The sequence below is a fragment of the Cyprinus carpio genome, chromosome B2 (genome assembly GCF_018340385.1).
Source record: "Cyprinus carpio isolate SPL01 chromosome B2, ASM1834038v1, whole genome shotgun sequence".
Taxonomy (NCBI): domain Eukaryota; kingdom Metazoa; phylum Chordata; class Actinopteri; order Cypriniformes; family Cyprinidae; genus Cyprinus; species Cyprinus carpio.
Genome location: NC_056598.1, coordinates 13552656 through 13564767, shown reverse-complemented (window position 1 = coordinate 13564767; position 12112 = coordinate 13552656). Strand labels below are relative to the sequence as shown.

At 35.2% G+C, this 12112-nt stretch overlaps 2 protein-coding genes across 6 annotated transcripts in view; both read right to left on the bottom strand.

Annotated features, from left to right (window-relative positions):
- Positions 1-7812, bottom strand: part of pkn2a (protein kinase N2a) — a 30581-nt gene extending 22769 nt beyond the window's left edge. The window contains exons 1-2 of one of the 2 annotated variants that reach the window (XM_042718136.1): positions 7361-7812; positions 2524-2815 (exon numbers count right to left, since the gene is read on the bottom strand). In XM_042718136.1, the coding sequence (XP_042574070.1) occupies positions 2524-2815; positions 7361-7381 (313 nt within the window). In that variant the 5' untranslated portion in view covers positions 7382-7812. The remainder of the gene's footprint in view (positions 1-2523; positions 2816-7360) is intronic. The other variant, XM_042718135.1, reaches the window with a different exon arrangement.
- A 1514-nt stretch (positions 7813-9326) lies between these two features.
- LOC109060401 (LIM domain transcription factor LMO4-like) lies at positions 9327-12112 on the bottom strand. 4 transcript variants are annotated; one of them, XM_019077564.2, is made up of 4 exons: positions 11887-12112; positions 11481-11733; positions 10567-10663; positions 9327-10454 (listed from the first exon to the last, which is right to left on the bottom strand). In XM_019077564.2, exons 2-4 carry the CDS (start codon positions 11714-11716, stop codon positions 10281-10283), a joined length of 507 nt encoding a protein of 168 aa, XP_018933109.1. In that variant the 5' UTR covers positions 11717-11733; positions 11887-12112; the 3' UTR covers positions 9327-10280. The 4 variants fall into 4 exon arrangements, with proteins under 4 accessions (XP_018933109.1, XP_018933108.1, XP_018933110.1 ...); XM_019077563.2 differs by having other exon boundaries at positions 11891-12112; XM_019077565.2 differs by having other exon boundaries at positions 12045-12106.

Below are 12112 nucleotides of genomic sequence, written 5' to 3'. Positions count from 1 at the left end.
TTTGATGAAGGACAGTGAAAACGGAAATTATTTCAATGAAGCACAGCACTACTTTTCATGTCCAGACAAGTAAAAACTCCCCCACTTCTACAGATAAATAAAACCTGTTAGACTTCTGCTAATAAAAAAAAAAAACTTTGTGACTGCAAAGCTGGGTAATAAAAAAAATAAGGTGGTAGTTAGAACGCACACAAAAAAAACTGATGTTTTTGGTAGCATCTATGATTTAAACTTCAACAGCAATAATACAGTTGGTAAGGTCAATTCTTCTTCTAGTTTTCAGTTAAATCAATATCGTCCCATGTAATAAAAGGCTAAATAAATTGAAAAATAAATGTTAATATTACTGTTGGTGCATGAAAAAAAATTAATATTTTATATATATATATATATATATATAATATATATAGATATAGCCTTTTATATATATATATATATAGCCTGCATTTAGCCTTTATGTTTTTAAGCACATTTAGATTAAACAAACATTTTAGCAATGGCAGGTTGTTAAAAATCATCATTCCTGATACTGAACAAAAAACAGTTAATTAATACTTTAACTTAATTTAACTTAATACTTATATTTAGCAAGGATATATTAAATTGATCAAAATTAAAAGTGAAGACATTTAAAATGTTACAAAGGATCCTTAAGGGTCTTTTGAATTTTTAATTCATTGAAGAATCCTTAAACTATCCTTGTCATGGTCTTCACAAAATATTAGGGAGCACAACTGTTTTAAACATTGATAATAATAAGAAATACTTCTTGAGCTCCACTTCAACATATTAGAATGATTTCTAAAGGATCATGTGACACTAATGGCTGCTGAATGGCTGAGCTTCAGAGTGGAAGCGATAAGGTCGTCTGTGATAAATAATTCTTCTCAAAGCAGCTTAGTGTGGAAGCACATGTTAATGAAGAACAAGTGTCTTTTGTTAAGCACCTGGAGACTCCTGAGTCACATCATTAGGCAAGGCATAAATACAGATCCCTGTGTTGTGGTTATTATAAACAAAGTCCGCAGGGTAAGGAATAACGCACCCACACAGCAGGTATTACAATGCGACTTCAGAGGTGCTTAAAAGTAGATTAAAGTCCTATAACATACTGGACTTACTATTTATTTCATACTTATTTGCTATACACAAAAACAAACATGTGTGTCTGTGTAATGGATGTAATAAGAGCTGATGATATAATAAGGTGCAGAAGGCTTGACCCGTCAGCAGTGAGTGGAACAGTCTGACCAGTTCTGGACTCCCAACAAGTGCTGCGCGACCATGACATCACCAGCGAGGCATGGGCACTGGAGCGCTGTTGTCTTCCAATGGCATCTGCTGATTTCTGCTTAGCCGACACAGACTGAGGTGTGACACGCGGAGACATTCCTCATGCACTGAGTCACCAAACAAAAGCCCCTTCTCATCAGATCATTTCCATGCCAGGCTACATCTTGCCCCGTATAAGGATGTGGTTAGTAGGGTGAGAGATCAGACCAAGCCTCTGGAAGATATCCTCACAACTAAATATTACAGTCCAGAACTGCTACACCTGTAGTGTGTTACTGTCTGGGCTCACATATCTCACATGTAAAAGCTATTTATCTTCAAAACAATCAGAAAGTGATTTGTGGATACTGTGGAGAAGCACATTATATAAAAATAACAAGGCTCAACTGAAAGAATGACCCACTGGAAACCACTAGAAAGATTAGTAAAGTCTTGGCAGCATCAGTAAGAATGGGTAAAATGGGTTTGTCACGTATGATCGTCTTGGAGGTCCTTCTTGATTTTAATTGTGTAAATGTTAAAATGTAACATTTAATGAAAAAAGTTCCTGTCCATTAAAAATTGTTCCTTTGGAATCTAAGGAGAAACTAAAATGTATGGTGGCTTGTAAGATGCAGCACCTTTATAAGAGAAACTGTATTAGACTTCAATTTTATATATATATATAAATATATACTGTATATATAAAATTGAAGTCTAATACAGTTTTCTCAGGTGTTACCAACACTTATGGTATTATGCTCACCAAGCATGCATTCATTTGATCAATAATACAGTAAAAACAGCAATATTGTGAAATATTATTACAATTTAAACAGTTTTCTGTTTATATATATATCTTAAAATTTAATTTATTCCTGTGATGTCAAAGTTGAATTTTCATCAGCAATTACTCCAGTCTTCAGTGTCTCACATTACTTCAAAAATCAGTCTAATTTGCTGCTCAAAAACATTTATTATTATTATTTTCAATGTTGAAAGTTTGTGCTGCTTAATAGTTTTGTAGAAACCATAATACCTTTTTTTTGGACTCTTCAAATCATTTATTTATTTATTTATAACATTATAAATGTCTTTACTGAGACTTTATGCATATTTGCTGAATAAAAGTATTGCTTTCTTAAAAAAAATATATATCTTCCTGACCCCACACCTTTGAATGGTACATGTTTACAAATATTGATGGCACTATAGATGGTTAAAGTTTACTTATGAGAACTTTGCTCATACCTAAGAGAAGATCCTCTGGATCCTTCACCACAATATGAGCGTTGAGCTCCTGCAGCTCTTGATGCAGCTCCTCTAACTTTTTGTTGGACTTCTTGAGCATATTGTCAACATATGCCAGTCTCTTTTTCTCTGTGGTGACCTTTCTAAGGTTCTCCACCCCCTCTTTGATCTTCAGCTCTTTGCGGATCTCCCTTTTGATCTGCTCCTTGATTTCGTCTAGCTTCTGCTGCACCATGGTATCAGACAGGTCAAGGTTGTGCCCCAGGCCCAGCCGGTCCGAAACCATGTGAGCCTGTACAAAATAAACATATATTAATATATTTTGATGTTAATATTCTTACCTTAGTCTTTGAAAACAATTTCAAAGACTTCCATGGGTCTTTTTTCATGCAAAAAATAAAAGATTCTTAGTAAACACCTGAAGGAAATTCCCTCCTAAGGCATAACTGTCACCAATATCACGATTCATGATATATTGCATTCACATCACCCAGCACACCCTGCACACTAACCTCTAAGCATGAAGGAAAACACACAGATGGCAGAGGCACACATACACATAAAGAAGCACAGTATCACTGACATCAGCAGGGAGGATAACTGGTCTGAGTGAGTGGGTGAGCCAAAGCCTGCTTAGCCCAGCTCTTTATGAGTTCACTGACAGTATGTAAGAGAACTGACACGGCTCCTCCAATCTTCCTCCAGGGGAAAGTGGAGCCATAAATAAAGCTTAAAAACAAAACTTTCAGCAGAATGTGCTCATTCAGGTCTAAAGGAGGGTGAAGGTGAGGTTCGTCAAAGCATGCACAGACAATAAGCAAAATATATCTGAATCTAGGGATGCACCGATGTATCGTTTTCCGATATTTATCAGCCCATTTTTGATTACTTTAAAGTCATTGGCATATCAGAAATAGCATGAAAAGGGCCGATACAGATGGTTTATTAATTAACTGCATGGAGACAACGAGTTGCATGTCTGTTGCATAATCCAACATTTTTCTCTGGGCAAAATAATTAAATACCTGCCAAAACAAAATAAAATCTGTACAAAATATAGTTTTGTCACACTGCATAGTACGGCCATATGCAAATGTGACACTGACGCATCCAACGAGTGAAATGCCCGCTCTCAGCTGTAAAATCATCATAGGTAAGTCACAATGGCAATGCACCAGTGTTAGAGTTTATCTGAGGATATGTCACGAACTGCCAAGCATTAGGCCTACATTTAAGAGAAAATGAATGGCAGGTAATATGCAGCTTTTTTGTTTGAAACCAGTGTAGAACACGGTCACATCATGCACCTGCAGCGTTTCTGTGAATGGAGAAAACAGAATAAATCTATATAAGCTACATAAAATGTTACATAAAAGGAATATATAGGCCTATACACAAAATAAATTTCACTTAAATCATTAACAGATTAACAAAACGAAAGAAAAAAATTGTGCTGAGTTTCTGATAAATGTAACATGCTCCAAAGTTCACGGTGAAAAAAGTGAGACGGCAGAAAGCAGTTTTCTTTATTTTACAAAAGCGTTAAAGTTTGGAATGATGATTTGCTTCTATCTGTATGACAAATCAGCATTGGTATGACCATAAATCACAGAGTAACTGTTGGGAAAACAATGCAGTGATTGCGTAGGTGCTTCACACGCACATAAAACAAATTTTTGCTAATTTGACAATCGCAGCCTGTTCATTATGAAAATAAAATACAGTTAAAGAAACATAAAAAGAGTGAAGAACAAAGCCTATAGTTTACATAAATAATAGGTTAGCATCCAGATACTTCACGAATATGGAAACATTTGGATTTGTGCAGAATGAGAGAGGTAGGCTTCAGGTTCGTTTTTAAATTAATTCGTTTTGACACTTATATTTAGCCTAAATACAACTTTAGAGGATTTGTTGTGGAGAGAAAGGAACTAAAATAGCCTAATTGTGTTTGTAATTTGCATGTAATTTCCATTATTTTAGCCAACATTATTTCTGAATGTAATAATAAAATGCAACGTGCAGCCTACTTATTTAGACTAGCTAGGTTTTTTTCTCTAAAAACGCTTATAGAAGTAGTGTTTTTTTATCCATGCTGAAAATTTTTGAAATATCTTGAAAGAAATTCTTTAATGTTTTTATTGCATTGACAGTTTTTTCTTTTGTTTGATACATTTGGTCTTCGGTAAATCTAGAAAAGATGATGCTGTATTGGCTATGACTAAGAGAGATCATTCAATCAAGACTCTCTTCATGATTTTTTCTTCTTTTTGAGTAAATTAAATGCTGTACTTTATTATTATTATTGGTAAAGAAAATGTTATTATAATTAACGTTATTAACCAGTATGTTTTCTACTCAAACGGGTTTCTCAGAGGAACGCAGGAACAGAAACGTTCAAATACCGATCCTGCTCTGAGTGAACCAATTTTCTTTCATTTTTCTTCTTGTTTTTAAGCCCTGCTTTATGCAATTGACAAATATCGGTATCTGTAACAGTCAATAGTTGTTTGTTAAAATCGGTATCGTAGCGGGCAAACAAATTCCTATCAGTGCATCCCTATCTGAATCCATAATGGTCATATTATTCAAATACATCAACATTCTAAAAGTAAAAATAGAGATGCACTGATAATATTACTCTGGGAGATACAAATAAAATCAACTGATAAACAGCTGATGTTACTTTTTTTATTATTTTGTCTAAACGCAAAAAAGAAAACACTAACAGCTAAAATCATCAAGTCATTTCATTGCTACAAGTGAGGCATTACAGAATTATAATGCACAGCATGAAAAATGTATAGTTGTTCTGAGACTTTCTGAGAATTTACATTTAACAGTGTGTTTTTAAAGATTAACTTTGAGTAAGCATTAAATGACAGCAAAGGTAATCTCAATGTAACCTAAATGACCATGTACATTTAAAGGATATGTTTTCCAATTTCAAACCAGCTTTGTATTGCTGCAATGTCTGTAGTGAAAGTAAGTTAACGGTTTGTATTATTTTTCCATTCTACCAGGACCAAGTTATGCCCTTATTTTTGCCAGCAAAAATCCACCAGATGACGTAAATCGATTTTAAAAAAATGTCTTTTTACTGCACAGACTGCCAACTTTTTATTAAAACCCCATCTTGCCAACAGTGAATTACACCTTTAAATATCCAATATTGACAGATACATATAAATTGAAATTCCGTCCTCTGATGTTTGTGGATAATTGATATGTTAGTGATATATTGTGCATTCTTAATTAAAAATATAAAGCTGAACCGGAGTGAATGTTCTGAAATTTTAGCTTTGGTGACCATCTTGTTTATATCCTTCATACATGACTTTGAAATCTCACTGTCTGCAGAAAGAAATAAAACAGATAAAAAAATAACTGACACATGTTTTGACACTGAGTCTGCTTGCAGTATAGCACTGACTCGTGGATCAACTGAAGGTCACAAAAAGCAACTGTCCTACATTTTAGGAGCCAGTTTTACCTTATCTCTTCCTCAACTGTGCTGCTACACTCAGGTGAAACACACAAAACCAATCATCAAAACAGCACAATCTGCATGACAAAAATTGTTCCATTAATAATGTGTTTTGCTCATTAATACTCAAACTGATGAGGGTTAAAATCTCCCTTCATACAGTCCTGAGAAGCACTTTAACCAACAACAGTGTCTCCAGACCTCTCATTCACCACATAAAACCAAATTAAGCAACAGTGTCTCTTCCACTTTCCATAATACTCTTGGACTTATCAGTTCTGGGGAAAAGGCTGACCAAACATGTTTCAGTAACAACAGTGTCATTTCCAGTTTACAAAAACCAAGAAAAATACAACAGATTCCTTGTTTTAATTTGAATGCACTGACAAAATGACAGGACATGATTTTGCAGACAACTGAATTCACAAATGTTGAAATGGTGTCATTGTGAATAACATAAAAAGTGGAAATGGGAGGACTCAAATAACTACTGTAGTAAGAGTAAAAGGCTACATCTAGAAGTTGCTTTCCAAAATAATGCATTTTAATGAAGTCAAGTTATAGTGGCTGACAGCTCTTTGCAGTTACTGACCGTCAATTATTTACCAAAATCATCATTTATATATATATATATATATATATATATATATATATATATATATATATATATATATATATTTATATATATATATGACTAATTTATATATAAATTGTTTAGTTTGTTAGTTTACTTTAACCAACAAACCACTCTACATCTCTATCTTGATAACTAGTTTCAAAGTGTTGACAAAACAAAAGACAAGCCCAAAATCATTTGTTGAAAAACACAAGCATAAACTATTAGAACAGAACTTAATTCTAAACTTCCCAGTATAGTAAACTTTACTATACTACATCTCACAGTGGGGATGCTGTGGTAATAGCACGATAGAGGCAGTGGACTTATTTAACTATTGTCCATTAGCTTTATTTAAATCTGATTTAGTTTACCTCCTCAACCAGTTTTGCTGTCTAGGTAGGCAGCTCACTGGATTTTGAGACACAGCCAGTGTGTACAATTCCAATACATCACAACTCCTTGTTTCCACTAGGCAAATACGCCTGTACGGGAAAAATATAAGCTCTAAACTCCTGTCACAAGCGTTTTCGGGCAACATGCCCCGTTTTCCCGTGTCATGATCTCCTTGGCTGAGGGAGCAGCTCGTCCCAAAGGAAAAAAAAGTAGAGACTTGAAAGTGCGCGAGAGAGCTGCGCTTAGCACGCATACTATGTTTTCAAAGCATAAAAGTCGCCGTGCACATTTTAAGTTTCTTTACATCTATATTGTAAGAAATAAAAAACTTTTCCTACCTGCATGGGATCGGCGGCCATCTTGGTTGTGAACTCTTTTTTTGAATCAAACTCTGGGGAAGGGGAGGTGAGTCACTCCCAAAAAACAAGCCTGTTATGTTTCCGTCTCAAGCGAAAAGCGCTTTATTTGGAGTACGATCCATAGCATGGCCGGGATACGGAGGGGGTCCCAGTGTTGAGCAGTCGGTTTGTTGTAAACGCAAGGGTTTAGACCTGGACTCAGAGCAAGATCCGCGCTTTTGGGGTGAAGGCAGAGCTGTGCTGTTAATATCGGAACAAGGGGAGGCGGCGGGTGGCAGAGCAACCCAAGTGCAAGTTTCTGTTCCCGCACCCAGTTCAGCCACGGCCAGTCCACCCTCGATCATGTGATCAATAACAGCTTCACAGACCCTGAGTCCCAGTGTGCATACTATACACCCTATCTGCTCTAAATAGTACTGAAAATGACTATTATCACATAGAATTTAGCACGGATAGTGTGCACACTGGGACGCAGAGGCTTCAACACAACAGTCTGATTCACGAATTCTATTAGAGGACTTTATTCTGTTAAAAACAGCACAAGATATTCTACTGCGATTATTGCATTGGGGCTTATTTTTAAGGAGTAGAATACTGTAATAATTCATTCTTTACGTACTTTTTATGTAGAAGTTTATGCAGAAGAAAAATTAGTTCTATCGCGATGTATTCTATTGGCAGTAACACGTTATGTATTTTTTATTGGGATAACTCATTTTGTTGTAAACTATTCTAGGAGTTAACATTATATAGAGCTTTCTTTAATGTATTCTAACAGTAGTTCTTAACTGGGGCCGGGGGTCAGGGCCCACTAGGGGTCCTCAGTCACAAGATGACTTAATTGTAATAAAATAATGTAAATTAAAAATCAAGATGCCACAAATCCAGTCATAAGGGTCAGTTTTTCAAAATTGAGATTTCTACATCATCTGAAAGCTGAATAAATAAGCTTTCAATTGATATATGTTTGTTAGGATAGAACAATATTTGGCAGAGGTACAACTATTTGAAAATCTGGAATCTGAGGGTGCAAAAAAACAAAAACAAAACAAAAACATCTTGAGAAAATTGCCTTTACAGCTGTCTAAATGAAGTCTTTAGCAGTGCATATTACTAATCAAAAATTAAGTTCTGATATATTTACGGTAGGAAATGAACTAAATATATTCAGGGAACATGATCTTTACTTAATATCCTAACGATTTTTGGCATAAAAGAAAAATCGATAATTTTGACCCATACAATGTATTTTTGGCTGTTGCCGCAAATATACCCGTGCGACTTAAGACTGTACAGTTCAATCACAACATAATTGGGTGGGGGTCTTCAAATGTGTTGGACAAAGAGAGGCCTTATATGACATAACACAGCACTCATTCTACTGTAATTTATTCTGTAGCAGTAGCAATACATATAATTTTTACTGCAATTTAAGCAGCATTACTTAATCTATAGGGATTTATATGGAAGTAACACAGAATTCATATTGTGATTCTGTTAGAGCAGGACCACCTTCTATATTTTATTACTATTTCTATAGGAATCTTATGTTAAAGCAGTGCAACTCATTTTATAGGATCACAAACAATATTCTGTATTATTATTATTATTCTATAGGGACATATTCTGTTGAAACAACTAATTATTTTCATCTATAGGTGCAGGACCCCGTTCATTTCATTTACAATTACTTTATAAAAGCACCACTTCGTCTATGGAGACATATTTTAACAGTTCCCAATATATTTTATTTATATAAAAGACAAATCCTTAATGAATCAATAGCTCTCATCAGAAAGATGGAGTCAGACTGGTTAAGAAGGCAGAAGCATAGAAGATACATGAATCAGTTACAAGAAAATATCCACATTACAATAATTAGAGATTAGGACATGATGGAATGGTCTTAAACATGACATTCAGCACAACACTGAAGAGGCTTTAATAATGTATAATGTATTTTATTATTTATTTTGTAAACAATAATAAAATGTTTTAGAAAAATGTTCCCGAGTTTTTTATTTTTCTAAACTGAGAATTCAACAGATTAATTCTGCACGAAGCTATCATGTTGCTTTTACTGGAAAATGCTCTATTTTTTTAACAAAGGCATATAAAAAAAATATATAAAAAAAAAGACAAATTCCCTTCAGCCAACAGAGGGAGCTGTTTTCCATAAATTCTGTGTCTGTCAATCTATTATTTAGAAACCATTTAGAAAGTATCACAACAACTGAAAACAGCTCACATTACTGAAGAGTTCCTTAATGGGTTTTTTTTTTAAAGGTTTTTAATTATTTTGACTAAAGCAAATATTACTTCACACACACACTTTAAAGATTGGTCCTTTATAGCAAACTCAGAATGTTGTTTTTAGAATTAAAAAAAAAAAATGCTTTCTAAGAGATCATCTGGAGGTCTGCTTCCAAGGATACTGAGAACTTGGACTCTCTGGATGCTTCCAGGACTGATTTATGGACAGGTTAATTGCAGTGATACTGTAATTGCAGACCAGGAAGAATAGCTGTCCCGGCCGTGACCAAAAGACAAAATGTCACTCACACCAGTGGAAGGTGGTGTTTTCACTGCCTGAAATTGAAGTACACAGCACTAGATCAAAACTAACAGACACCACAACTAAATTGAAGCTCCACAACATAAGAAAGGTCATTCTGTGCAAAACCAATTCATAATTGATTATGATACGCAAGGATGCTTGCTGATATTGCTTTTCAGCTCCAATGGTTAACCTCATTTAAACTGCCATATATTACCATATACCTTAAATTTCCACAATATTAGGCCTTCACATAATGGTCTGTAGCCGACAAAGCAACTACTGGGTTATATGAGGTCTTGAATATGAATCTAGGTGCTCTTAGTGTCTCTTTCTCAGAGCTCAGCAAAAAAATGACTTCTGTTCGGATATGTTGTGCTCTCCGAGTGAATCCAAGTGGTCGTTTCTGTATGCAGAAGCTGTTGGTCTGTCCCGCTCGCAGTACAGTTTTCCATTTGTGTAGTGAAAACGGTCACCAGGTACTAGCTGGTTATGGCAGATGGAGCATACAAAACACTGCAAGAGAAAAGAAAGAAATGACTGAGAAAAAAACATATTACAGAATATCAGCCTATAAACCAGGAGTAAAAATACTATTTGAATGGGTCGGTTTAATAGAGTAAATTACCTTGACATGGAAAACATTGCCCTGTGCTCGCATAACCATTTCATTTGCTGGGATGGACTTACTGCAAGCCCTGCAGGCTCCGCTTTGACTGAATAATCTGTAGTGAATATCATAATCACAAATATGTCTTTTAATAAGCAAGTCATAATAAATTTAATAAGCAAGTCTTTTTCCTCTCTCACAAACACAGGAAGGCATTTAAGCTTTTAAATCAACATATGGTATAGCTATGTGAACTTTTGCGAACTTTGTATCCTCTATTAAAAGGATAGTTTAACCAAAATTTAATTCTGTTATTTACTCTGTTATACTTTTAACCATACAGTGAATGTCAGTGAGGTCCGTTGTTGTTTTGGGCCCAAAATACTTATAATTGAAACATACAGCATTTAGAACATCTTTTGCATTTCCCTTAAAAAGATTTTCACCCAAAAAAGAAAATTCTGTCATCATTTATTCACCCTTAACTTTTTTTTTCAAACCTGTATGCATTTCTTTCTTTTGATAAACACAAAAGATGATATTTTGAAGGATGATAACCAAACAGCTCCAATTTCCAATCACTAACATTGTATTTTTATGTCTATACAAATGGAAGTCAATTGAAACCGAAAGAGTTAAATAACCCAACATTCTTCAAAATATCTTCTTTTGTGTTCCACAGAAAAAAAAAAAAAAAAAGTTATACAGGCTTGGAACAACATGAGGGCGAGTAAAAGGTGACACTTTTTATTTTTGGAGGACTATCACTTTAACCCTAACCCCGTTTTCTTTACTATACTCCCAGAAGACTCATTAGATATATAAAAGAACTGCTCTCATTTATCTAGTATATTTGTTAGCTCAGGGTGTGAATAATGGTAAATTATCGAGGATGACAATAATAAAACAGAATGTTGTTCCCTTAGTCTGACCTTATATAGTCACTTTTGCAGAGGATCAAGCCACGCTTTGTGAAACACGATGAGCCAATTTCTGCCAGCTGGGCTTGACAGCAGGAGCACTTGAGACAGTGGCAGTGCCAGTACCCATCCAAAGCAAACAGGAGGAAGCGGTCTGAAATCTTGCATCCACATCCAATGCACAGCTTCCATGCCAGAGCCCCCATTCTGACATGAGGCGGTTGTGCATTACAAGCGTCGCTCAACATAATTAATGGGTCACTACCTGGAATACAATGCATGTAAACTGAACAGATGTTTAACAAATACAAACTGTATTCAAATAGTGTACAAGTAGACAATAAATTAACCAGAGGGCCTCTATCCATATGACACTGACAGATACACAATCTTGTTAAAGTAAACAAGTTCAACTCACTCACTTGCGTCACAACTTTACGGTGTCACAGACTCATCAATACAGAACAAATGATCGTGTTCAGCCTGTCAGTTCGGACAGACGCCGACACCCGTCCATTTCTTGTCTTTAGGCAAAAAGGAGAGGTCATAAACATGAATATAACTTCGTTTACCTACATTTAAATAACGTCTCGCTTGTATCTCCTGATGAGGTCTGAACGCTGCAAGTTTACGGCGCTCGTTAC

Bases quoted from the DNA above. Each gene is read 5' to 3' on its own strand.
- LOC109060401 (XM_019077562.2), bottom strand. From the start codon at position 11,749: ATGCATTGTATTCCAGGTAGTGACCCATTAATTATGTTGAGCGACGCT. The intron at 10,664-11,480 runs GTCAGACTAAGG...TATTCACTACAG, and splicing joins TGCAAAAGTGACTATATAAG to ATTATTCAGTCAAAGCGGAG. The intron at 10,455-10,566 runs GTAATTTACTCT...TTTCTCTTGCAG, and splicing joins GCAATGTTTTCCATGTCAAG to TGTTTTGTATGCTCCATCTG.